The 27,697-nt window shown below is 37.5% G+C and overlaps 1 protein-coding gene and 1 pseudogene across 4 annotated transcripts; one reads left to right on the forward strand and one right to left on the reverse strand.

Annotated features, from left to right (window-relative positions):
* Positions 1–1,548: 1,548 nt before the first annotated feature.
* On the reverse strand, positions 1,549–2,302 carry LOC149820234 (spliceosome-associated protein 130 A pseudogene; annotated as a pseudogene).
* A 256-nt stretch (positions 2,303–2,558) lies between these two features.
* Positions 2,559–27,667, forward strand: MED6 (RNA polymerase transcriptional regulation mediator-like protein). 4 transcript variants are annotated; one of them, XM_089983717.1, is made up of 5 exons: positions 2,559–3,066; positions 3,490–3,664; positions 5,677–5,746; positions 18,076–18,185; positions 27,026–27,667. In XM_089983717.1, exons 1-5 carry the CDS (start codon positions 2,612–2,614, stop codon positions 27,188–27,190), a joined length of 975 nt encoding a protein of 324 aa, XP_089839843.1. In that variant the 5' UTR covers positions 2,559–2,611; the 3' UTR covers positions 27,191–27,667. The 4 variants fall into 4 exon arrangements, with proteins under 4 accessions (XP_089839843.1, XP_089839844.1, XP_089839845.1 ...); XM_089983718.1 differs by having other exon boundaries at positions 2,559–2,868; positions 5,677–5,782; XM_089983719.1 differs by having other exon boundaries at positions 2,559–2,868.
* The last annotated feature ends 30 nt before the right edge of the window (positions 27,668–27,697 follow it).

A 27,697-nucleotide genomic window follows, 5' to 3' on the forward strand; every position in this document is an offset into this window, starting at 1 on the left:
TTAAATTCACTACCTAAATTAAAGGTTCAAATCCATATTAAAACTGAATGCTAAGATTTAGATCAAAATCCAATATCCAAAATCTAAACATATACAAATCATTTACTTTCTTGTTTAGTCCACATATTTTAAATTTTATAATTATTCTTGCAATGTTCTTAGCTTGAGACTTAATTTCATAATAATTCAAAATCAAGAAATTCAAGGATTTCAAGAAAACCAAGAAATTACATTTTTTGAACCAACCAAAATCTAAAATCGCTGAATCGGATCTCCTACAAGATCTATGGCTCATAATGGATCTAACTAGAGTCCTAGTTCAACTTAAACTCTTGAATTTTGCTTGAATTTAATCTTATTATAATATGAATTTAACTGGAATTTAAAAGTTTATCTATATCAAAATCGTAGGTGTTGCACATACACCCCGCCGCCAATGGCTTAAACAGATCCTACAAGCCATCTGAACTAAACCTAATAAAATGAAATTACAAATACGTAGAATAAATCTAATCCACTCAAAAATTGAGTTTCGGACTCCTCACGCTTGGCATGAGCTGCGATCGGGTGATCAGACTCAAGTTCGCCCAGATGCGCTGCATCAAAATCCTATTACATACAAATCTACATATTTTGCTGGTTTACATATTTCAGTTATAGTTATCCTGTACGTAAACCAACAAAATATGTAAACTAATATGAATCAATATTTTCATACATTTTTTATTGTTTCTAAAATTTCATCGTATATAGAAACACTCTTTGACCATCCAATTACGAGGTATAAAAAGGATCTTTTAAGGCTTAAAAATCAACAACTTGGAATTTTGGTAAATATTCAAGCATACATTGTAATTGAGTACTCTCATGGCACCTATTCTCACCTAGTAAAAGCTTTTGTTTTTTCAAAATTCTTGGGTCACCCCTCTGAAAAACAAAATCTTGAGCTCCCAAGTATACTATATATGTGTGTGTGATGGTTTAGTACTCTCTTTTTTGCATAGGTATGACCACCAAATGAAAAATCTAACCATACAAAAGTATTTAGCATCATTTATTTATTATATTAGAAGGTTTTAGCATGTTTAATACACTATCAGATTTCATTTTTTAGACTGTGAAAACCACAAGCCCACAATTCATGAAAATAGAATATGCTAAACATGATCCAACCATTAGATTTTTCCTTTGGAGCTTAGATGTCATTTATAAGCTAAGCACCATATATATATATACATGAAAACTGTAACAATGGATGGGTTATCATTGAACAACATCTAGGAGTTGATTTTGTGCAAAAAGGAAGAATTAATGGCGGTCCTTAACCACTGATTCTTGGGCAAAAAAAGAGTTTTTAATGTGCGCTTATCGTAAAAACTTTTTTTTAATGCTCGCACGATCCAATCCAACAATCCACATTTATATATATATATATAAGGGGTTCGTCCAGTGTTGTGAGAGGCATACACCTCAATACCTGAAGCGTACGCCTCATAAGCGAAGAGCACTCTCAAGGTATTGAGGCGTTTCAGGCTTGAAGCGCACGCCTCAAGTCGAAACACGCTTTGCTTCTAAAGCGTATGCATCTGTGTAGTCCCTACAAACTGCCCCTTTCCTGCCAAAATCTGTCGTCGGGGACAGTGACGAGCAGGTTGACGCCATTGTCAATGGGCTCGGACCACTTGCGGGAGAGCCGAGGTCAAGTTCGTAGAAGGTGGGATGCTTCTGAGCGTCGATGGCAGCATGGCCGGAGGGGTCATGGTTGGCTTCGAAGTAGTCGAGCTTGATGGCGGCAAAGATGGAGTTGTTGCAGTCGATGACAACGATGGAGTAGACGAGGGTTTGGGACTTGTGAGCCTCGAGAGGGGTGGAGATGGGGAGGCGGGCAACAGTGTCGCGGTTGAGGGCGTAGATGAGCTTCTGCTTCTCACAGGCGCCGATCATGACGGCGCGACCCTTGGGGTCGACGACGAGGAATATACCCGGGACGATTCGGCGGCAACCGAACTTGCCGAAGGTCTCCTGGTGGACCTTGTCGAAGGCGTTGCGCTCCTTGTTGTACTCGAGGATGTTGCTCCAGTCAGAGTCCTTCTGAGAGCCGGTGAGGCAGAACTGGGCGAGGGAGCGGACGGTGCCGAAGACCTAGAGAGAGAGAGAGAGAGAGAGAGGATGCCCTAGGGGTCCTGGACTCGGGCATAAAAATGGACCGAGTTCGATTGGACCCCTGATTGATCATGAAGCTTACGCTCCAACGCCTCGAGGCTTACGCCTCAGCGCATTTAACAACCTTGGGTTCGTCCATTAAAAAATGTTCAAAATCTTGAGTCCATGATAGTTGATGGTGTTTATTTTCTAATGATCGAGTTTTTCATTGATCGGACTTTACATATGGATTTTATCATTTTGGATTATGATTTTTCGATGTTTAAGTGTGTGTTTTAAGGTGCTAAAATCATAAAGTTTTAAATGTATTGTTAGCCGTCGATTTTTTTTATGTTAGAAAACATTTATATATGTTACATTTATAAGAAACAAATATACGAGGTCCAATCGAGGAGGTGAAGGGGATTTCTTGAGAGAGAGAGAGAGAGAGAGAGAGAGAGAGAGAGAGATGTCGGCGACGCCCCTCCCTCCGCCAGGGGTAGCGGGTAACCCCGCCGGGATGGAAGGGGTTCCGGTGGCGCCTCCCCCTCCAGGGACGGACATGACCGGGATATGCTTCAGGGACCAGCTGTGGCTCAACACCTTCCCGCTCGACCGCACCTTCGTCTTCGACTACTTCGCCCTCTCACCCTTCTACGATTGGTCCTGCAACAACGAGCAGCTCCGCATGCGCTCCATCCACCCCCTCGACCCCTCTCACCTCGCGTTGAGTCTCTCTCACCCCCTTCCGCCTCGCTCCTCCTTTTTTGCTTCTCTTACTTTGTTCTTCTTCTTCCTCTTGCTTCTGTTTTCTACTGTGTCTTTGATCGGTTTGGTATCTTGGGGATTGATTGATCTATTTGGGAATGATGGGATTGATCGGAAATTTGTTTTTTGGCGCTGTTTTCTGATGTTTGGAAGTGGGTATGTTTTGTTCTTTCTCTTTACTCTTCTTTTCTTGAGGAAGCTATTCAGTGAATCAGCTCTGAGGTTTCTATTGCTTTCATTACAGAAATGGTGACAGCAATTTATTGCCTTTTCGTTTTGTCAATCAGATTATGGAGCTAGGATAAACTTTTCGCTGAGATGCCCCATTTTTTTTGGTTGGACTCTTTTTGCGATTCGTTTTTCTCAGTGTCAACGTGTTTTTTTCAATTTTTTCTTGTGGAATCATGGGAATTATGATGCAAGTTTGAGGAGGTTATCCTGTGTTTGCCTATGGAAACACTGATTTAATATCTTCAAACAATTTATGTTATTTGAAGGGATTGTTCTATGTGACTTCTTGTTGTTGGTTTTTAAGTATTGTTGTTGAAACCGTGGTTGGTTTGCATTGTCCTTGTATAGAAATATGACTGGCACCGAATACGTGTTGAGTGAAGTCTTGGAGCCTCATCTCTTTGTTTTCCGGAAGCAGAAGAGAGATGGTCCCGAGAAAGTCACCCCGATGCTCACTTACTACATCCTAGATGGTTCGATTTACCAAGCACCACAACTTTCTAATGTCTTTGCTTCTCGGATTGTATGTAATGTGCTTTCTCTTTCTTTCTCTTTTCTCTTGGTATTGCTTGCTCCTACTGTCCATTTCAAATTGTTCTAGATTATAAGCTGTTAGTTTGACAATGATTGGTGGTGTTCCATTTTTTCTTGGTGCTTATACATACTGTTGCTCAAACTTCATTACTAATTCAAAGTAGCGACTTGGTAGGATTCATATTACTGTACTTGTTAGATGGTGAATAATTTACACTTGATATAAGCTGCCAATGTGTGTGCACGTGCATGTGTCTGTCCGTCTCTCTTCATGGTTTGGTTCTCATTGAGTAACTCAAAGTTGACTTTATTCAGTGCTTGCTTATAAGCATGGGCTCTTCTACTGGAAAAAATATTATAAAATAATTCTTGAAGCTTGTTTATCATGCATATTGTGAAAAATATAACTTAAGATATATGAATTGATCTAACAGAAGAGCACTGGAATGCTGAGGTATTGGTATGATTAAAAATAAAAATAATTGTATATTTGGGCAACATGGTCTACAGCAGACTGAACATGCAAACAACGGGCAAGGATACACTAGAAGCATGGACAATATGAGGCCAAGTATGCGTGAATCTTGGTGAATAGATTGTAATCTAAATGTGTTTACTTGAAGGAATACTTATGTAACTTTGTTGGTTGTTTTAACATTTATTGTTTTCCATGGACCCCTAACCATTAGAAATTTTGCAGTTTTTTTATGGTATTCTGTTTGGATTTCATTAAGGGAAATGATTTTATGGAGATTCACCTTCACTTCTTGTGCAATATGATAGTGTGACCTGCCTGAATACACCACCAGATAACATAGTAAAAACTTTATGATTTTCCTAATTTTTTTTATCCCAATTTGGACTCCTTCATTAGGAAGGTGATTTGGCTAGTATATAGGAGTTGGATATGGTGAGATGCAAATTTGGTTAAGATATTGACTGATATTCCTAAACACTATATCCAGATCCATATCAATTTGGATACTTCATCAAGGAACCATATTCAAACACTTTTTATATGGATGCTAGATATGCTATATGTGTTCAGCATTATTGCAAGCTGGGCTGTCCTCAGGCAGCCCATGGCCCAGCCTAGGCGTAGATTTTGGATGATGACCTGACCTGAACCGGGCTCAAACCCCACCCGACAAATTCTCTGGCCAGGTCGTGTCTGGCCCGTCGGGCTAACGGGCCTTTTGAAAAAAAACTGAAATCTGGTAAGGCCTGCAGGCCAGCCCATGACCTGTTTTCTTTTATAATTGTAAGTTGGTAACCTTACACCTAATTACCTGAATAGTAACTTAAATAACCATACTTTACACCTAATTACCTAACTAGTAACCTAAATAATTTCAGCAAAAATGAGAGAATGACCATTTTTTCCTAATGTTGAAAACTTGCCAAATGTGATTCCGAAAACGGATCCATTTTGTATCTCACCTTTTCTTTTCATTTTTGTAGTTATTAAATTTCTGTTGAGAAAACCTATGCACAGTCAAAGAAATGAAGAATGGTGACCTGACCTTACCCGGTCCAAATTAGGCCCGTAGGTCCAATGGGCGGGCCATGGGCTTTGTGTCAGGCCTGGCCGGGTTTAGACTCAGCCCGATTGGTCAACTGGTCGGGCTTGTCCAGGCCTGACTCGTCAACAGTCCGATCAAGCCCGTTCACTAACTGGGCAGGGCCAGCTCAGGTTGCACGTTGTTCAGTCCTAATGGCAAGTAATCTTGAAATAAGTTCCATAGTGCACATTTTTTTCACCAGACTACTCTGCTCGTGCTTTAGATTGAGTAGAAATACATGTTTTGATGTAATGCTGAATATTCAAGATGGCTTCAACATGGGCAAATGTGAACATGATTTTAATAGTTCATAACATTTTGAGCAAAAGATGATACCTCTATCGTGTCGATTTTCGCTGTTGATTGTGCTTTGGTGTCAATAAAATAATGATAATGTCTTATAAGCTTGATTGTGCCTGATCATTCTCTCATTTTGCAGGCACGGGCAATTTATCATATATCAAAGGCATTTTCCACTGCTGCATCAAAATTGGAGAAGATTGGATATGGTCTCAAGTGCCCTATATTTAATGTCTTGTTTACTAGTTAACACTCTATTCACGATATGCTTGTTAATCATCTGTTTATTAGCATCTGTGCTTTCTTGGAGATATATTGCTATGTGCTTTTCATTGTTATGAGGCTAATTAAGCTAAATGTTTCTTTACTTCTAATAAATCAGACATTCTAATGCCTCTTTGTGGAACCTAATCTAGATGTAGGTCACAAAATTGCTTGTGCACTGATATGCACTTATTTATGAATTGTTGAAGCATTATACTCTTCGTGAAGTGTTTGACATAATTGTAGTAACACAATCAGATGTGGATATGAGCATGAGTTTTGGTTCTTAGAAATTTGTTGTGGCTTCTTGGCACCATGATTCTTATTCACTTTATGTCAAGGCTGTAAAACACCTATATTAACCTATATTGGTCAATCCCAAAATAAGATACATAACAAATCATATCCTAAAAAGAAAAAATATTTTTCTAATAAAAAAAATCCAAAAAAATATGAACTTTTAAAAAAAATTTCACAACACAAGAAAAAATGATGAATTGCACAAGATAAAACCATAATATCACCTATCAAACAATTATGAGTTGTATAAGACAGCGAACATCAAATATTAAAGGCAATATGCTATGGACGCATGCATATCTCACTAGAACAATGCAATTAAGCTAACATGCCACAAGACCATAATGCTATGAATGCATGCATTTTAATAAAACCATAATGTTACATATGAAACAATTATATACTACGTAAAACATTGAATATCCAATAATCAAGATAATGTGCTATGAATGCCATGCATATCTCACAAGAAAAATGCAAACTATGAAATAATAAACATATTAAATAATGAAACCTAGTTAACTAGTTGCAAGATTCATAATAGTGAGTGTTTACATGAACAAAAACAAAATCACAATGTGTTTTTCAATGGCCAAGTATTTTTAAAATTCAAACAAAAACATACTAGATGATGTCAATCATTATTTTCATCATCATCTTCTTCTTCTTGTAGGTAATCATCCCTAAATTACTCTCAAGTTCTTTAAGAATGAGTATCAACTGGCCTTAAGGAGCCTTATATATTTAAAAAGAAAAGAAAAAAAATGAAATGATCGCATCTTAAACTTCATTGATTGCTTATCATAATGTATTCCTCGTATTTGGATGTATCATAAGATTTGCCTGATACAGGTATGATATACACTTGTTTAAATACATGTATGTATTATATCAGGTTACCTAATAGATATAATACATGTCATAGTGTTTTGTAAGGTACGCTGCTTACTTACAACATTGCTTTACATGTAATGAAATCACGCACTTTTCACACACCTCAAACAAGAGGCACATACACACCCACACAAAGGGGCAAAAAACACAAGGCCACTTATGGGCTTGGAGAAACTGAACACACAATTAAAAAAATAAAGTCTTTATTGAGTGTCAAATGCACAAAAAATGTATACATTTATAAGGGGACTAATCCCCATATTTACAGACTAAAGGGGAGTGACAGGCTCCCCACAATGTTGGGTCTCCCCAACGACTAGAAATCTAGCCGTTGGAAGCTCAAATAGCTATATTGCTGAAATGTCCTTGACAATATAAAATATTACAAACTGAAGTAAAAACAACCCTTATTGGGCGACACCTATTATAGGAAAATTATATTGGTCAAAAGACCAAAATACCCCTAGAGGGTAATACATGTTACAATCCTGTCATATATATATATATATATATATATATATATTCTAACACCCCCCTCAAACTCACAGAATGGCAACCGAGAGTTTGCCAAGAAGAAAGTGGAATCTGGGAGATGGTAGCACCTTAGTGAAGAAGTCTGCCAATTGATACTCAAATGACACATATGGTCGAATGATAGCAAGGTTTTAAAACCCGTGACTCGGAACTCGACTCGCTCTTTATTGACTCGTGACTCGGCGGGTCAACTCGGTGACTCGGACCGGGTTTTGTTAACTTTTGATTTTAAAAGAAAAACAATATATAATTTGTCTGAAACCATGTTTTTGAGTAAACATAGTCTCCAAATGTCTGTAAGAATATAAAAACAACTGCAAAGAGCTATAGAGGTTTGCTTGAATAATTGAATTTGATATCTATACAAGCACTTTGACAGTCAATTTGTCATGTGCCACAGAAATCTGGGAGTTTAAAGATTAAAAGTTTATTAGATGTAGAAAAGTTGGTCACGACAAGCAAAAATTCATTAATTTTGCTAGTTTAAGTCCCGACTGCCAAACCATTTCATCAGCTTGCAGAAAGTACTAGACTCTTTTAGCCTTACTCAAGACCTGGTTCTCCATTTCAACAGTTTATCTGATTTTTCATATCAATCCCAATTTTGAGGTAAACAAGGTCTGAAACTGCAAAATAGACCATTTTTTATTTGACAAAAGCAAATGCATACAAAAATCTCCTGGTTTTGCCAATAGAGTAAGTTTTTAAATGTATGTTTTTACACATTCAATTGTACATACAATCTATTAGAACACAATTTTTTTTTTCAAATAGTTTGTCAACATGTAAGCAAGTTTCTCAAGGGCTTCACAAATCAATGGCCTACAATATGCCAAAATTTCATGACTCAAAAAAATATATTTTTACATAAAAAATATGATAAAGGTGTGATTCCTAGCAAATAAACCATGTTGAACACATATATGAGGTCGGATTGCTTAGATACAACTTGCATCTATGATTTTTCAACTAGATTGTACAAACAGTAAACAGTAGACTGCATATATGTAAATATATCATTACCATTTTAAACTCAAAAAACAAATTTCAAACATCCCAGAACTCGCCCGAGTCAGGCCGAGTCAGGCCGAGTCAAGCCTGAGTCAAGCCCGAGTTTTGGCAGACCGAGTTTGCCTTGCCGGGTTGACTCGCTGGAGGGCCGAGCCGAGCCGAGTTAGCCGAGTCAACGAGTTGACTCGGCGAGTTTTAAAACACTGAATGATAGTTTTCTTCAGGAACTCTTCACGGACATAATGGCAATCCATTTCGATATGTTTCATTCGCTCATGAAATGTATGATTGCTCGCAATATAGACAACGCTTTTGTTATCACAACATAATCTCGAGGGTGTAGATATGAAAATCCCCAAGTCTTCGAGTAACTGTCGCAACTACACTAATTCAGAAGTCGTAGTGGCCATTGCACGATACTCAGCTTCTGTGGAAGATAGGGGCACCTTCTGTTGTTTCTTATATCTCCAGGATATTAAGGAATCACCTACGAAAATATAGAAACTAGTGGTTGAGTGACAATCATTTACATCTCCTCTCCAATCAGAGTCAATATATGCAATAACATCTAATGAGGATGGAGATGATAAAAATAAACCCTGATTAATAGTATTTTTAACATATCTAACTATTCGCATTACAACATTCATATGTATTGTAGTGGGAGAATGTTGAAATTGACTAGCTGTATGAATAGCATGAGCAATATCAGAACGAGTAATAGAAAGATAAGTTAAAGCGTCAATCATTTGGTGATATGAAGTTGGATCTTTCAAAGGTTTTTCATCATCTATCTTCGTCTTTGAATTGATGACTTCTGGCGTGTGCACTCTCTTTTCATCCGTAAGACCTGACCTTTCAATTTTCTCGGCTGCATACTTAATCTGAGACAAAAAATACCCCCAGGGTGATTAAGCAACTTCTATTCAGTTGAACCATCACATTACTACAATGATCATACCAAGCCTTAAGAGCTTGTTTCAAACCATACAGAGCCTTTCGTAAACGAAAAACTTTTCTAGGCGCCAAACATAACCCGGGTGGAGGATTAATATAGACTAGCTTAACTTTGCTATTTTAAAAAGGCATTTTTAATATCCATTTAAAAGATATGACATTTTCTAATAGATGCAATGGTGATGAGAGTTCGAACTGTACTCATCCTAGCTACTGGGGTAAATGTTTCCTCATAATTTATTCCATATTATTGACTATAACCTTTGGCGACTAGCTTAACTTTGTATTTTTTTAATGTTTCATCACTTTTGGTTTTAATTTTAAAGACCCATTTAATCCTATGGTTTTCTTTCTTATAGGTAATGATTGAATCTCAGTCTTGGCCTTTTCTAAGACTTTTGATTCATTATTCATGGCCATAATCCATTCATGATGATTTTTGGCTTCATTATAGGAGGAGGGTTCTACATAGGAGTGTACGACCATAAGGTAGGCTCTATAGTGAGGCTCAATTGACTCATAAAATACAAACCTACTAAGTGTTTTGGGATATTTTCGTAGATCTTTTAACACTAGATTGATCTGTCTTGACTTAAGATATACCTTTCTAATGCACATGGTGGTTGGTCTTGTGTACGACGAAAGTATGTTTGAAGTTCAACAATAGTCATATCGCCTTCATGTGCATCATGAGTGTTATCATTGGCACTCTCATGCATATCATGAATATCATTACTTTCATTCATGTTATCAATAGTATCATCATTATGCTCATGTATTAGATCAAACAAAAATGGATACTCACATGGTTTCCTAGACTCAATTTTTTCAAAACCATTTTCTTTTTCAAGAAAATTTACATTTCTTGAAACATAAAGTGTCTTTCTCAATATCATAACACTTGGACCCTTTTTGGTTTTCAGCATATCCTAAGAAAACACAAGGAATGGCTTTAGCAGAAAGTTTAGCGTTTTTGTTGGAAACAACAAAACATTTACAACCAAAAGTTCTTAATCTTGAATAATCAGGAAAGATTTTAAATAATTTTTCAATGAGAGAAGTATTTTCAAGAATGGTTGAAGGCATTCTATTAATTAAATAAATCGCCGTAAGAGCAGCTTCGGTCCAAAAAAAAATTGGAACATTTTTTGATATTATAAGAGTCCTAGTGGTTTCAATAATGTGCCAATGCTTTCTTTCGACCAATTCATTTTGTTGTGGGGGTGTAAGGACAAGACTTTTGATAAGTAATCCCTTGTTGATAAAAAAAATTTTAAAATCTTTTGACAATTTTTTTTCCTTGGAATCAGATTTAAAGATTTTGATGGAGGTTTTGAATTGATTTTGACATAATTATGGAATTTTTGAGAACATTCAAAAACTTCGGATTTATGTATAAGAAAATAAATTCATGTGTGTCTACTATAATAATCTACAAAAATTACATAATAAGAAACTCCTCCTTTAGATATAACCGGTGCTAGTCCCCATACATCCGCATGTATTAACTCAAAAGGTTCTTTAGATATAATTGGCTATTTCCAAAAGGTAAAGTCTTCATTTTTCTAAGTATGCATTCTTTACAAGCAAAATTATTTTCATTACAACTTTCAAGAAAAGGGAATAAATACATTTTTGACATACTTGGATGTCCTAATCTTCTATGCCAATGTTCGATACTTTTCTTCTCAACAAAATTACAAAAAAATTGATTTAATAGTTTCAAATTGTCCATTTAGTAGAGGTCACCTCTTCTATGGCCATGCCTAATCGGCTTCTTAGATTAGAGATACTGTACCAAGCAATCATTAGATGAAAAAGTGACCTTATATCCATGGTCCGTAATTTGAGAAACAGATAAAAGGTTGAGGTTAAGTTTAGGTATTACTCTAATATTTGGGATAAAAAATTTGATTAATTTTAGAAGAATTTTGTAAAGTACCCAAGCTTTTAATTTTCAAGGACGTTCCATCGGCGGTTGAAACATAAGAATCATGAGAGTTAATAAGACATTTGGATAGTATGGACTCATTAGGAGTCATATGAAAAGAGGCACCGGAATCAAGAATCCAAGAGTTCTTATCGAAGTCCATGCATGTTGATATAGTTGCATCAGAGAGTGCGAAAGATTGGCCTTTGATTAGTGGTTGAAGGATTTTCATGAGTTGAGCGAATGAAACATTCTTGGAGCCTTCATCTATACCACCTCTTTCACTTGATGATCCCATAGAGGTCCCTTTTTTTTTCATTTCTCCTTTTTGGGCAAAAGGTTTGATGTTTTCCGGCTCTTTGCAAAAGTGACATATTATCTTACCATATTTTTTGTGTTTGTAATTACTTGGATTTCTTTCTTAGTCATTTGAGTTCTTCCCATAGTCATTTTGACTTTTTCCAAAGTAAGGAGGCTTATATGCTTTGGTATGATTTTCGGGCCTTGACATAGCAAGCGCCGATTCCTCATCTTTACTAGGAGACGATTTCTTTAATCTATTATATTTCATAGTTAATTCTTCTAAAGTTTCTACTATGAAAGGAACACCACTTCTATGAAGAAGGGCCGATTTGGTCCCTTCAAATTCGGGCCTAAGCCCATTTATGAAGTGGTAAAAATGTTCTGAGTTGATTTGTTTTTCTCGGAGCTCTAAAGTCAAATGGACAATTTCATTTAGGCTCTAAAAGAGCCGATTCATCCCAAAAGAGAGAGAGCATTGTAATATTATCTTATGCTCATATCTCTTTGTGTCATAAATCTTTCTTTCTTTTGGAGATTATATATATGAGATACATCCTTTAGAGAATACATATCTTGGAGATATTTTCAAGCATCACTAAAAAATTCAAATTTTGCTAAGCTTGAACATTTTTTTATTTCAACACTATTAATGAGCCATCCCATGATTTTGGAATTACTCATCCTCCACTCCTTCCATCTCTTTTCATAGTCGGTAATGGTTTTGTTCATCTCATTTCCTTGAAGTGCAATTTTTCTGCCATTTTCACTCTTTAAAGGCATAAACTTTGGTTCTTTCTCGGATCCAGAAAGATAAAGAGATAGAAAGCAAGAAGAAAGATATGAAAGCGAAAGACTTTTCCGCACCACGAGTCCACGATCTCACGTCCACACGAGTACGCTTTACTACGATCAAGATTGCAATGGCTTTGATACCATGTAATGAAATCATGAACTTTTTTCACGCCTCAAACAAGAGGCACATCCACACAAAGGGGCAAAAAACACAAGCACACCAGCCACTTATGGGCATAGAGAAATTGAACTAACAATAAAAAAAATAGTCTTTATTGGGTGTCAAATGCACAAAAAATGCATTCCTTTACAAGGGGACTAATGCCCATATTTATAGACTAAAGGGGAGCGAGAGGCTCCCCACAATATAGTTGTTGGGGCTCCCCAGCAGCTAGAAATCTAGCCATTGGGAGCTCCAACAGTTATATTGTTGTTATATTGTCAAGGACAGAAATGTCCTTGACAATATAACATATTACAAACTGAAGTAAAAACAGTCCCTATTGGGCGACACCTATTACAGAAAAATTGTATTGGTCAAAAGACCAAAATACCTCTGGAGGGTAATACATGTTACAATCTTGTCACGTGTGTGTGTATATATCTAAGTCATAGGGACTCTGCAAAGCAGATGCCGCACCTGCGTCGACGCGACGCGGGTGCGCGTGCGCATGCGGGTGTGGCACCGGGTGCGGTCAACACTGTCATTTTGGTCCAATTTTTTGGACTTTAAAAAAAAAACTATGAAAATGGAGGATTAGGGCAAAAAAAAAATTTGCCCTAATCTCCTCTCCTCTCCTGCGCAGTTCAACTCGAGTCCTCCCGACGCCACCTCCTCCTCTCCCTCGTCGCAGGTGCCCTTTAGCTGCCTTTCTCTCTCTTCTTGTGTCGGTAATGGAGGGGTTGAGCCCCCCTGCTCCCTCTCGCTCTCTTGTTGGGTCGACAGGGGAGGGGCTGAGCCCCCCACCCTGCTCCCTTTGATTTCAGGGGAGGGAGGGCCGAGCCCCCCCTCTCGCTCTCTTGTTGAGTCGGCAGGGGAGAGGTCGAGCCCCCTTCCCTGCTCCCTCTTATTTCAGGGGAGGGGCCGAGTCCCTCCTTGTTTTTGGCAGGGGATATATATATATATATATATAATGTTATATAATGTTTGTATAATTGATTTAAAATTTTAAATGTATTTTTTTGTGTTTTTAGGATAAAAATGACAGATAAAGAAAAAGGACTTGCGTCATCCTCATTCCCAACATTTGAGTTCTGTTGCTAGTTTTGCTGATAGTTGTAGTGGGACCGATGAGGTGGGGCCACTATGGGTACATGTAGATAAACTTGCAAAAACTGGAGAAGGAGGTGGTAGAAACAAGAGATTTTGATGCAAGCTCTGTGAAAGAGATTTTGTTAGGTCTTACACAAGAGTGAAGGCTCATTTGTTGAAGATACTAGAACATAGCATTTCAATATGTAGAAAAGTTGATGAGGCAATGCGAAGACAATACAAGAAAATACAAGAAGAATATGAGAAGAGAAAGACAATGACCGATTCTTGTGCAGTTAGTGTGTCATTTGCAAGCCACCAAGAAGATGCTAAAAAAAAAGAAAAGTCAATGTAGGAGGTAGAGGAACGATACAAACACCATTCAATACATATGAAAGAGAAAAATTTGATAGAAAAGTTGGGAGGTATTTTTATTCTAGTTCGCTCCCATTTAATACCGCTAGAAATCCTTATTGGAAGGATTTAGTAACATCTTTGGCAAATTGTAATTTGATTTGCTATGTGCCTCTAAGCTCATAAAAAATATGAACCACACTTCTTGCAGAAGAGAGGGCAAATATGGAGAGGTTGTTGGAGATCAAAAAATATTCATGGGAGCAAAATGGAGTTTCTATTGTGTCTGATGGATGAACAAATATTCAAAGGCGTCCACTGATCAATTTCATTACTTCTTCGCTTAGTGACTCAGTATTCTTGAAAGCAGTTGACGCATCTGAAGAATATAAAAATGCAGAGTATTTGAAGGGGTTGTTTATAGAAGTCATAAAAGAAGTGGGTGATCAAAATGTTGTACAAATTATTACAGACAACGCTCCAGTTTGTAAAAGTGCAGCGTTGAGTTTGGAGAGCAACTACCCTCATATTTTTTGGACTCCCTGTGTAGCACAACTTAAATCTGACCCTAAAGAGCATATGCAACCCCAAAGAAGAAGAAAATTCACAAGCATATGTTTTATATTCATGGATTAAAGATTTAGAAAGAAATGTCAAAAGCATTAAAAATTTTGTTGTTAACCACCGTCGTGCTAATACTATATTTAATAGGCATTCTGAGTTGAAATTGTTGAAGGTCGTTGAAACATGTTTTGCGTCCATCATTGTGATGGTGAAGAGGATTAAAAAAGTGAAGAATGCTTTGGTTAGCATGGTGACTGATGAAAATTGGACATTCTATTGTGCTTGATGATGTCAAAGTTCAAGAAATTAAGAAATTCATTGTTGATGATGAGTTTTGGGACAAAATAGTATACTTTCTTCAATTTACCCAACCTATTTAGGAAATGTTGATAAGGATGAGCCCATGCTTCATAGAGTTTATGAAATGTGTGATAATATGATTGAAAAAATACAAGTTGTTTTCAAGCATGAAGAAAAAAATTCTGCATTGGATGATTCAGAATTTTGTAACCATATTCATTCAATTTTATTTAGAAGATAGGATAAGAACAACATTCATTTGCATTGCATGGTACATTCTCTTAATCCAAAATATTATGCAAAAAAGTGGCAAGCATGTGGTATTGATCGTGTCCCTCCAAATCTAAACCCAGAGCTATCAAGACATAGAAATATGTGTATGATAAGACTTTTTCCTGAAGCATATCTTCTAAATCAAGTCACACAAGAGTTTGGAAAATTTTCATCTTCAAGATTATATGGACCAGCATTATTCGCGAGAGAGGAGGATAATATAGATCCTCTCACATGGTGGTCAACATTTGGATCAGAAACACCTCTTCTCCAACGTCTTGCATTACGATTGCTATCGCAACCTGCTAATTCATCTTGTTGTGAAAGAAACTGGAGCACATATTCTCAAATCCATAACGTGAAGAGAAACAAACTCACAATCAAGCGTGCAGAGGATTTAGTATATGTCCATTCAAATCTTTGACTACTTTCGCGATCTAACGATGAATACGGGTATTAATTTGCTTTCTTAGTTATTTGATTATTTATTTTTTAATTTTTCATTTAAATATACTTTTATTGTATTTAACATTTTCAAATTGGGTTTGTAATACAGGAAAGGAACATCCAAATTTTGTTATGTAAACCCAGAAGAGTGGGACTTCGAAGGAGACCATTTTTTCAACATGACAAATATGGATTTATCTGAGTGAGTCTTCCTTCTAATGATGCATTTGATGATGAAGAAGAAAATTATTAAGATCCGTTACTTTTGGTATGTAATTTAGTTCTTTTCTGCTTTACTTATTTGATTGATATTTAGGTTGATTTATGTAATTGCTTTACTTATTTGATTGATATTTAGGTTGATATATTGTATGCACGATGAATTATGTCACATGGGTGCGGGTGCGGGGCTGCGCACTTTCAAAAACCTTGGGTGCGGGGGTACGACAATATATATATATATATGGGGGGGGGGGGTCTGGGGGTTCCCCCCGGCGCGGGTCAAACGTACAAGGAGGCGGCACCCCTTCAATTCCACCTTGAAGAAGGTGGTGGTGAGCATCCAAGTCATGGGGCAGGTTCGCTCTGGTCGACCCAAAAGAGTTGGGCAAATCTGGCCTGTCATGTCCAGTTTGAGAAACCAGGTCAGGATCCACTTCAGGTTCTGGGTCCGGATGAACTTCATAAATAGGGTCTAGAACCGTTACACATTATGGGTCTGAATCAACAATAGTAATAGTGAGGCCATGTGAAGATCCAACCAATCATGCGTGAGAGGCCATTTAAATGCCTTGAAACCGTTGGTGATAGGGAGAGGGCAATAAAGGGCAGTCTCACACGTTATAAAAAAAGAGTGCATTGATTGGCCCAATCTTGTTGCCAATAATATTGAGAGTATCCACATAATATTCAATAATGACTCCTCTATTTAAGGGGCTACTTTGCCTCTCATTGGCTCTCAGAAAAGGAAGTTGAGAGGTCATGATAATCTCCTGGGTAGCTCCAGCCAATGGCACCACGTTGGGAATAGCAAATCGCCCCATCCAATGATGGTGGCCCCTTGTGAACCGCACCTCCTTGGCGAGGTCGAGTCTAGCTGGACTGACGATCGACGATGGCCTCCAACCAGTAAGGTAAAACGACAGAAGAGGATGAAGGTGAGGGCTCCATGGCAGTCACCGAGTTGAGGGCTCCATGTCGTCTCCTTCCACGCTTACACGAGGTTTCATAGGGCAAAAATTTAAAAAAAATCCAAAAAATGGATCAAAATGACCTTGGGTGCGTTGACCGCACCAAGGGTTGGGTTGACCGCACCAGGTGCTGCACCCGCACCTGCACCCGCATCGCGTCGTGTCGACGGGGGTGCGATACCTGTCTGGCCGAATCCTTGTGACATAGGTGATGAATGATATTATGACAATGTTAACTGTTAAATTATGATAATGTTAAATGTTAAACCTTCAAAATTATATATATATATATATATATATATATATATATATATATTTACATGTTTGCCCTGCCGCACTCCCGCACCCATGTGACTTGGGTATATATATATATATATATATTATACAGCCCATATTCTAACATTATAAACTTGAGGGCAATCATAAGTTCTCTCACCAACATTAATGTTTGTACCTACCTCTTTTTTGGTCCCTTCTCTACCGAACACATTCTCAAGGAGACTGTGAGCAGCCTATGATGAAAAGGAAACAAAAAAGTCTCTCTCTGATGGTTGTTGGAAGAGGAAGCTGGGAAAAAAAGGGAATGGGGTTTTCCATTGTGCTCATGAGGGAACACACACAGAGAGAGAGAGAGAGAGAGAGAGAGAGAGAGAGAGAGAGAGAGAGAGAGAGAGAGAGAGAGAGAGAGATCAGACAAATTGATTAATACATTTCTACCCAACCCCTAATTTAGCTTTCAGAAAACATAGTTTTGAAGATTTTTTTCAAAACAAAATTCCCATGAAACTTCCTCAAAATTATCATTCGAGTATCCTTTTCTCAATTAAGTTTTAGGTTTGCCAGCTGACCTTTGTTTTATGTATCATGTTCTTAGCATATTTGATTTTGTTTTCACTGGTTAGAATCTATCATATGTTGTTATATGTGTCCCTATCTTGAAAAGTGTTCTAAGCTACAAATAGTTGTAGTCTCATAGAAGTAAATGTTGTCAATCTAATAAGGATAGATTTGCTTGTAAATGCTCCCCCCTTTGGAATGCTTGTGTTTGTGTTTGTGTTTGTGTTTGTTTTTCTTATTTTTTTAAGTTTGGCTCGACAATGTTAGAGTTCTATTTCATTTGTTGCAGATAAGCTCAAAATATTAGGGCTGATCATTGTATATCTTATTTTGCAGTTGATTCTGAAAATGATGGGGTGAACGTTGAGACAAGGACCGGGAAAGAGGCTATCGACTTAAAGGAAGCGAAACGTGTTGATCACATTCTTGGTTCTTTGCTGCGGAAGGTAATCTCTCTGTCTTTAGCAGTGTTGCAAGTACATGGGCCTAATTGATACAATATATCGAGATACGGGTGTGTATTGTACCTGTATCGGGTGTATCGTACGATACACCCCGATACAGGGTGTATCTTATGATACACAATTAGTGCATTTTATGTTGCACTCAATTCATTTTTTTTTTAATATATAAGAAGACTCCTTAAGGTGAGTTTGTGTTCACTCTTAAAGAACTTGTGAGTGATTTAGGGCTTAATTTCTTGCAAGAAGAAGTCTTCATTTTTGTTTGAACTTAAAAAAAAAATGGTTATGTAAAATTTTTAAGTATTGAGAAACACTTGGGGATTTTGTTTTTGTTTATGTAAACGTGCACTGTTATCGATCTTATGACTTGTTAGCGTAGTGTTTATTATTTCACAATTTACATTTTTCTTTTCATAGCAGCTCATGGATACATAAATGCTTCATATATGATTTTATGGTTGTATTTTGTGCAATTCATCATTGTTTCATGTGATATGATTTTTTTTAGAATTTTTGCTAATTTTTATGATTTTTTTATTTTATTTTTTAGAATTTTTTTATTAAAAAGTTACGATCCGATATGGTGTGACTTTGGGCCCAATCGATACGGGTAACGATACGATGCTTACAACCTTGGTCTTTAACCTGTTGAATTCTTTTGTCCTAAATGCCCCAAGGTTGCCAAATTTGGAAGAGAGTGGGAAATGATACAGGACATGCAAGAAGCAAGGCATTTTAAATTTTTTAGGAAGCTAGATGCTGGAATTGACTTAGAAGTGAAATGGAAATCAAACAACAAACAAAACATGGAAATCAAACAGAAAGCGAAAAGGGAATTCTATGAGAAATGAAAAGTCAAACAGAAAAAGGACTAGAAGTAAAACTAAAATCAAATGGGAAACAAATATTTATTATGTTTATTTTCAAAACAAGAGCACAACTATGGCTTATTGAAGGAGAGCAACACAAAACTTGATTCACTTCCTCATGGTTTACGCTTTACATGTATAGGTATTATATGGATGGGCTCTAGGTCGGTAGTGAGGACAATCTAAACGATCACCACTAGATAATTATGCTCAGGTGGTCGGCAGTGGTTCGGAGAAGGTATCACAGCCAGCGGCAGGGTGCGACGCGTTGCGGTGGATCAAACTAGCGATCATATGATCTAGAGAATTTGTTGGTGCTCTTTGCTTCAATCATGTTCTCTGGTGATATGAGGATGAATTTGTCGAAATTCGCCGGTGAATTTGTCGAAATTCGGCGATTAGCAGCAAGGAACGGTGATCGGCCTATGCACGGCAATGGCAGGCTTACATCATGCTCAATGCCAATCGGCAGAGCTCAGGCAAGGCTTACAGGCTTTCAGTAAATTCTGGCGAGCTCAGGCGACTCAAGTTGGTCCAGAGAGTGCTCAAATGAGCTCTCGATCTGGGACAGATCTACACTAGAGAATTTTGGAGTTCAACTATTCAATTCCCAAAAGATGCATGAAATGATGCCGATGCAGCCTTATATAGGCATGTGCCCAAGAGGTGGATTCGGATCACCACATGTCAGGTGTCAGCGCTTATTGGATCCATTTGGATCATTACACATAGGGGAGAGGCCTTAGCTCAAGGTTCGGGTGAACCGAGCTCACCTGGACCCATGCTCAAGGCTTGAGTAGCCGAGCCATCACTTGGGGCCATACCTTCTAATGGCAGCCAATTGATCAGTCACAGTGATATCAAACTAGGTCCCATATTTGAGCCTTTATTTTGCATGTGCATGTGTGAAAATTTATGTTGATTAGCATTTTCAAGAACCATTTCTATATCCACGTCCGCTCAACTTTTTTGCACGGATGTCACTAGTGATCATCAATATCCATAGAAGTGAATATGGTTGTGGCGGTAACTGACCATATCCTACTCTTATTCAGCTTGCTTAGACTTTGACCTGCTTCATTGATGCCCTGAGTCCAGTTTGACCTGCTTATTCATGGTTGTGCCCATTCTCACCATGGATTATTTGCACTTGATAAACACCAGTTTCTTTTGGCTGTATGGAACACCGCATAGCAAAATTTGTTCTGTGCTCAAGAACTAGGTGCAAAGATTTTGATATTTTTTAGTGGATGTGCTGCCTAGGCCCTGCCTAGTCTTCTTAAGGGCTAATTGAGAGTTCATACTAAAATGTTTTAGTGGATGTTTTATCATGAACTCTTGAGAAGTCATACTAAAATGTCATAAGTCATAATTAAACTATTGAGAGTTCATGATAACTTAAAACATAACCAATGCCTTATGACTCTTATCTGCTAATCTTTATCTCTAAAGTCTAAACTATAAAGATCTTACTTTTTTATAGATCAAAAATTAGGACAAAAAATCTTCATTGTTGTATCCCACTGCCGCACCATCGCCTCTTCATCTTCCATTTTTTTTTGGCAAGTGAAGTTAACTGAGTTTACCGTGGGTCATCATCATCATCTTTAGAATATGGAACAATGGTTGTATTGTAATTTTGCAACATTCTTTTCTTTTAGTTTCTTCTAGTTCAACAATAACATCACGAAAAGTGGCAGAAATAGATGAATAAGAACATGACCGTACATTTTGAGGAAAACCTGCAATATGTTGCTTAAATCTATGGAGTCTCCTTCTTACAGTATAACCACAAAACCCATCCCACACCCTCATAAGACCCACATGAAGATTATTAGAGAGTCCACCACTTGAAAACTCTCTCTCTCTCTCTCTCTGAAGATGTGCTATCAAACTTAGTTGTCAAAAACCATGCTTAGGCTCTGCCTGGGCGGGCTAGGCGCATCGCCACTGCCTAGGCTTATGGGTCTAGGCAGTAGGTCTCTGTTATCTATCTATCTATCTATAGGGTTAATCTAACATTAAACTAATGAATTCAACATGATTAAAATGACTGAAATACCCTTAAAAGAAGGCATTTTTAAAAGTACATGATTACTTTTTTAGATAAAAAAAGGTAACTTTGATAGATTCATAAAGTTACTTTTTTGGAAAAAGTGTTTGGACTTTTCAATTCTCTCCAAGTTCAAAACCCCATAATGCCCATAAAAGTAAGCATGTATTTTTTTAAATATCATTCTTTTAATGGTTTTTAGTCATTTTAATATGGTTGAATCCATCTAATGTTAAATACAACTAGTTTAATGTTACATTAACCCATATATATATATATATATATATATATATATATATATATATATAAAGTGGTAGTTGTTCAACCCTTAGGTGCGCAGTTATGTCACATAGGTGCAGGTGCGGCGATGCGGCAATTTAAAAAAACTTGTGTGCGGGAGAGTATATATATATATAATTTTTAACAGTTTAGTAGTAGGAATCAGATCTGCGCCCAGATCTAGATCTGAATTAGTTGAAATCAGATCTTGGGTTCAAACCTAGTTCTCGTTTCATTCAACCAAAGACATGAATTAGACTAGATCTGATTCATGTCAAACCAAACCAACACCTGGCCCTGTTGTGCCAGGTTTTAGTGTTAAGTCAAACTAAAGAGACACCTGGCCCTATAGGGCCAGGCTTTAGTAAGAGAGAGAGAGAGAGATCCACCCAACCTGGGTGAGTTTGATCGAGCCCAACCCAGGTCACCTAGGTTCCTTCAAACCCAGATGCGGAAGGGAGAAGGAGAAAGAAGGAGGAGGAAGAAGAAGAAGAGAGAGAGGGGTACCTTTGCGGGTTGTGGCCGTTGTCGCCTTCAGAAGAAGAGGAGGGGTCGGGGGAGGAGGGAGATGGTTTCATGCCTTAAACCCCCTTCCCCCCATTAATTTTTTTGGGTCCAAAATGGACTCTATCAGAGTTGATCGAGTCTAGATAGGACAAGTATAACCCTGGGTGCAGTCAATCGCACCCATCAAGGGTTATGTTGACCGCATCGGGTGTCGCACCTTCACCCGTGTTAGCCGAGTCTATGTGACATGGGTGCACTGCTACCTGCGCAATTGCACTAGCCGTTCATTGCGGCGCTTGATGGACGGTCATCATAAAAAATGCTAAAACATGCTATTTGTGTGTTTTAGTGCTTTTTAGCGGCGGTTTTTTACCGCCGTTAAAGGGGGGGGATGCACGTTTTTGTCCACTTGTCCGCGTTCTTTTTTGTGGTTGTCCATCATACCCTGTGATGGATGGCCACTGGCATTCCGTCGGTAGCTGCGCACCTAAGGGTTGCGCAACTACCACTCTCTCTCGCTCAATATATATACAACAACGCCTTCATCCCAAACAATTGGGGTCGGTGATATGAACCAAAAAGAAAATCATTTTGGGTCCACATTAATTCTTCTCCTCCAATCATTTTTATCCAATGTCATGTCCTCGGTGAGGTTCAAAGCATTCATATCCTTTCTTATCATCTCCATCCAAGTCTTCTTAGGCCTACCCCGACCTCTTTTAGCTAATATATTTTTCCATTTCTCCATCCTTCTAACCGGATCATCATTAGGCCTTCGCCGAATATGCCCAAACCATCGCAAACGATTCTCACTCATCTTATTTTCAATGGATGTAATGCCTACCTTCTTACGTATTTCCTCATTCAGAATCTTATCTTTTAGTGTCTTTCCACACATCCATCGAAGCATACGCATCTCAGTTACACTCATTTTTTGAATATGATGTCTCTTGGCAGCCCAACATTCCGTACCATATAGTAAAGCGGGTCTAATTGTCGTCCTATAAAACTTTCCCTTCAACCGCAATGGCATTCTACGATCGCACAACACTCCAGTTGCACTTTTACATTTCATCCGCCCAACCTTAATCCTATGATTTACATCCTCTCCATTCTTTTGAATGATAGATCCCAAATATTTGAAACAGTCATCCACCGTTATTTCTTGCTCAGCAAGCTTCACTACACTCTCCTCACTACTTCGTTGCTTACTAAACCGACATTCCATATATTCTGTCTTACTCTTACTCAACGTAAAACCTCTTGCTTCCAAAGTCTGTCTCCATAATTCTAACTTAGCATTAACCCCAGCTCTAGACTCATCAATCAAAACAATATCATCAGTAAACAACATACACCACGACACATTTTCTTGAATTGATCTCTTAAGTTCATCTATCACTATAGCAAAAAGGAAAGGGCTTAATGCAGATCCTTGATGTAACCCAGCCGTTATAGGAAAATTGTTTGTCACCCCTCCACAAGTGCAGACATTGGTTACTACTCTTTCGTACATATCTTTAATTATACTAATGTACTTGAGAGCGATACCTTTCTTCATCATTGTCCACCAGAGAACATCCCTAGGTACTCTATCGTATGCCTTCTCCAAATCAATAAAAACCATATGCAAATCTTTGTTCCCCTCTCTATATCTCTCAATAAGTTGTCTAAGAAGATGTATAGCTTCCATAGTTGATCTTCCAGGTATAAAACCAAATTGATTCTCCGATATCATGGCAATATTTCTCAATCTATACTCAATCACCCTCTCCCAAAGTTTCATAGTATGACTCATGAGTTTTATACCATGATAGTTTGTGCAATCTTATATATCACCCTTATTCTTATATAGAGGCATCAAAATAATCTTCCTCCACTCATTAGGCATCTTATTTGTCTGTCAAATCTTGTTAAAAAGATTTGTCAACCATTCTAAACCTTTTTCACCCAAGCATTTCCAAACCTTGATAGGTATACCATCTGGGCCAACTGCCCTTGATATTATCACAATATATATAAAATTTTTATATTTTCAAAATATCGCTATATTTTTCCTTCGATAAAAGTTTTTTTATTTTACACTAAACCTTTCTCACCCAAGCATTTTCAAGCATCGATAGGTATACCATCCAGGCCAACTACCTTTCTGGATTGCATTTTCTTCAAAGCCTCTGCAATTTTTTGCTTTTGAATCTTGCGCATGAAGTCACGATTCATCTCATGAAAAGGAATGGAGAAGTCTCCAAGATCCTGGGCATGCCTTCCATTAAATAGCTTATCAAAATAATCTTTCCATCTCTTCTTAATCTCCTCATCTTTAACTAAAACCCTTTGCGTTTCATCTTTGATACATCTAACCATACCCAGATCCCTCGATTTCATATCTCTCATCTTTGCAAGCTTATAAATATCCTTTTTGCCCTCCTTGGTATCCAACTTGTCATAGACCTCCTTATATACCTTATCTCTCGTGTTTCGACTTTTTTAGCTTCCTTCTTTGCTACCATATACTTCTCCAAATTCTCATTATCATGACTCTTAGATTTCTATAACTCTCTCTTTTAACCTTAATAACTAATTTGACATCTTCATTCCATCATGATGTATCCTTACCTAGCGGTGCACCGCCTTTTGACTCACCCAAAACCTCATTCGCCACCTTTTGCATGCAACCCACTATCTTATTCCACATTGATTCTGCATCCTCCTCGAGACACCAATTAGCTTCCTTAGCTACCTGTTCTACAAACATTCCTTGTTTAGCTCTTTTTAGTGCCCACCACTTAATTCTAGGATCTATCCTGTCTATCCCTTTTGTGGCATTTTCTAATTTTAAGATCTACAATTAAGACTCTATGCTGTGTAGCTACACTTTCTCCTGGTATAACCTTACAATTGATGCAACAACCCCTATCTCTCTTTCTGAGTAGGAAAAAATTTATCTGACTCTTATTAACCCCACTTTTAAATGTTACTAGGTGAGACTCCCTCTTCCTAAACCACGTGTTGGCTAAGATCAAATCATAGGACAAACCAAAATCTAGAATCCTTTCTCCACTTTCGTTTCTTTCTCCTATACCATAGCCTCCATGGATACTCTCAAATCCATCCCTACCAATGCCTACATGTCCATTAAGGTCTCCGTCGATGAAAATCTTTCTCCATGAGATATCCCTTGTACTACTTCGTCTAAATCTTCCCAAAATTGACACTTAGTGGAATCGTCTAAACCGACTTGAGGTGCATAAGCACTAATAAAATTAATAATATTTGTACCTACTACTAATCTAATAAGTATAATCCTATCCCCCTTCCTACAGACCTCAACTACATTATCTATAAACTCACGACTAATAACAATTCCAACTCCATTCTTATTCCTATGTATTCCTGAATACCAAATCTTATATCCCCAAAGTTGTATCACTTTTGCTTTCTCACCTACCCATTTGGTCTCTTGTAAACATAAAATATCAATCTTTTTCCTACACATAACATATACTAACTCTACCAACTTACCAGTTAAAGACCCTATGTTCTAAGTGGTTAACCTAATTGTATGGTCTTGAACTATCTTTTTTACCCTCACCCGTCCAACAAAGTGCGAGAACCCTTGCCTATTTAACCCTACCCTCGGGCGCCGGTTTGACGCATCGTTTCTGGGCAATGTCCTAGCTACCCTTGCCCAATTATCACTGCCTCCGGGCCTATAGAGTACAAAGCATCGCTTAGTAGGGAACGCCCCAACGAAATTCGCATACTGGTTCATATTCATAGGGTGTGACTAAGTTTTTACGCTGGCTGTCACTGGCCTACCGCAACCCTCCTCCATTATCCGGGCTTGGGACGGACACTGTATAACTAAACGGTTATGCACATGATAAAAAAACACGGCCTAAAAATGTATAAAAAGCAAGTTTTTTTTTTAAGAAACGACATGAAAACGCCACAAAAGGAGAATTATATATATATATATATATATATATATATATATATATATATATATATATATATATATATGGATGGGTTAATATTGGCTACTAATGAAGGTACAAAACTAATGAGTAGAAATCACTATTTTCAAAAATTTTGAATTTTTTGTAGATCAAATGTTATAGATGTGATCTACATGATGTGTTTAGTAGGAAACTAGTTTTGAATCATGTGATTATGACAAGTAATTAGGTTTTTAAAGGGGTCCAAAAATCAATGGTCCACAATGTGCCAAAATTTCATAACTCAAAAGATCACATTTTTACATCAGAAAAGCACGATCCAAAGCTTGATCTATAGCAAAAGACCATGCTGAGCACATCTACGCAGTTACTGAGTCTATGCAACTTGCACCCATGTTTTTGGCTCATTAGCTCTGTACCATCATTAGTAGCCAATATTTACCATATATATGGGGTTCATCTTATCCTCTTTTTCTTTAGGTCACCGTTAAGACCTTCGATATCAAAGTTTTTGGTGTTTTATGCTCAATTTGAACCATTAGATGTGTTTATCAATACTTATTGAGAAACAAGCATTGTTTCAAATTGATTTGATATAAAAAGTGTGAACATTTTATCATAAAATTTTAGTACGATATCAACTGATGTTTTTTTTTTACCTCTTTAAGATACACATCTGAGCATAAAGATGCTTAATCAATTTTATGTTCTCCATTCAGCAACAATCATAAACACATCTAATGGTTAAGATCGATTATAAAACATCTAAAAACTAAATAATTTTTTGAGGGTCCTAACATTGACCTAATGAAACAGGGGCAGGATAATCCTCTCTCTCTCTCTCTCTCTCTATATATATATATATAGAGAGAGAGAGAGTAACCAGATGGTCTGCCCCAAGTTTTGGTGTATGTTCAATATTATGAAATTTCATGAATTTTGTGACATATTTCATTGAATTACACACTTCATCCATAGTTACAATCATATGTTTGTTACTAAATTTAATTATTTATTCTAAATTTTTTGTTTTTTTAATGTTTTATTTTTTGGTCTCGCCTTGGCCTCAACTAGTCCTTTTAAGGGTCTTCCGACTAGCACATTTGGCAACTAAGCTATCAGATTAAAATTGATAAGAATTATTTCGTTTTGCAGCTGCCTCAAGCTCCTCCTCCACCCCCTTTTCCTGAAGGATATGCTCCACCACAAACCTCTGATGCAGATAAAGGCTCTGAAACACAGGCATCATCAGATTTACAACATCCCCGGGATCCAATAATTGATGAAGGACCATCCAAGAAACCAAGATTAGAAAAGTAGAACAATCACATGGACCATCCACATGACCAAGATCATCAGAAACCGAAAACCAGAATATGTTGCTGGTTTCTTTCTTATGTCTCAGGTGATTTGGTCAGGCAGTATAGACCTGACACGGTACAGCACCAATCACTCCCATCTCTGCTGCTTGTTTGGACAATAACCAAATTAGGGCAATTAATGGAGACCAAGAATGGTTCATGAAGCTAATGTGCACTTTTTTTTTTCTGGTGCGTTGCTGATGCTAAAAACACTGGTAGCAAGATTGCATGATTTGTTTGTGTGCTCAGGTCATAATTCAAAGCCTTAACATGTACAATATCTTACTGAGATAGCATGGACTAGGCTCATGTTTTTGGCTCAAGTTGCTGCACATGTATTTAGCTTCTGTCAAAGTGCCACTCCCCATATCTTACTGCTTGTTAAGGAAAGTGTGATCAGGACCAAGATTAATGTATTATTCATGGATTTTCTGAATTGAGTGTTACCTGCTTCATATGTGTTGCA

This window comes from Nuphar pumila, chromosome 12 (assembly GCF_984573655.1).
Source record: "Nuphar pumila chromosome 12, dmNupPumi1.hap1.1, whole genome shotgun sequence".
Lineage (NCBI taxonomy): Eukaryota > Viridiplantae > Streptophyta > Magnoliopsida > Nymphaeales > Nymphaeaceae > Nuphar > Nuphar pumila.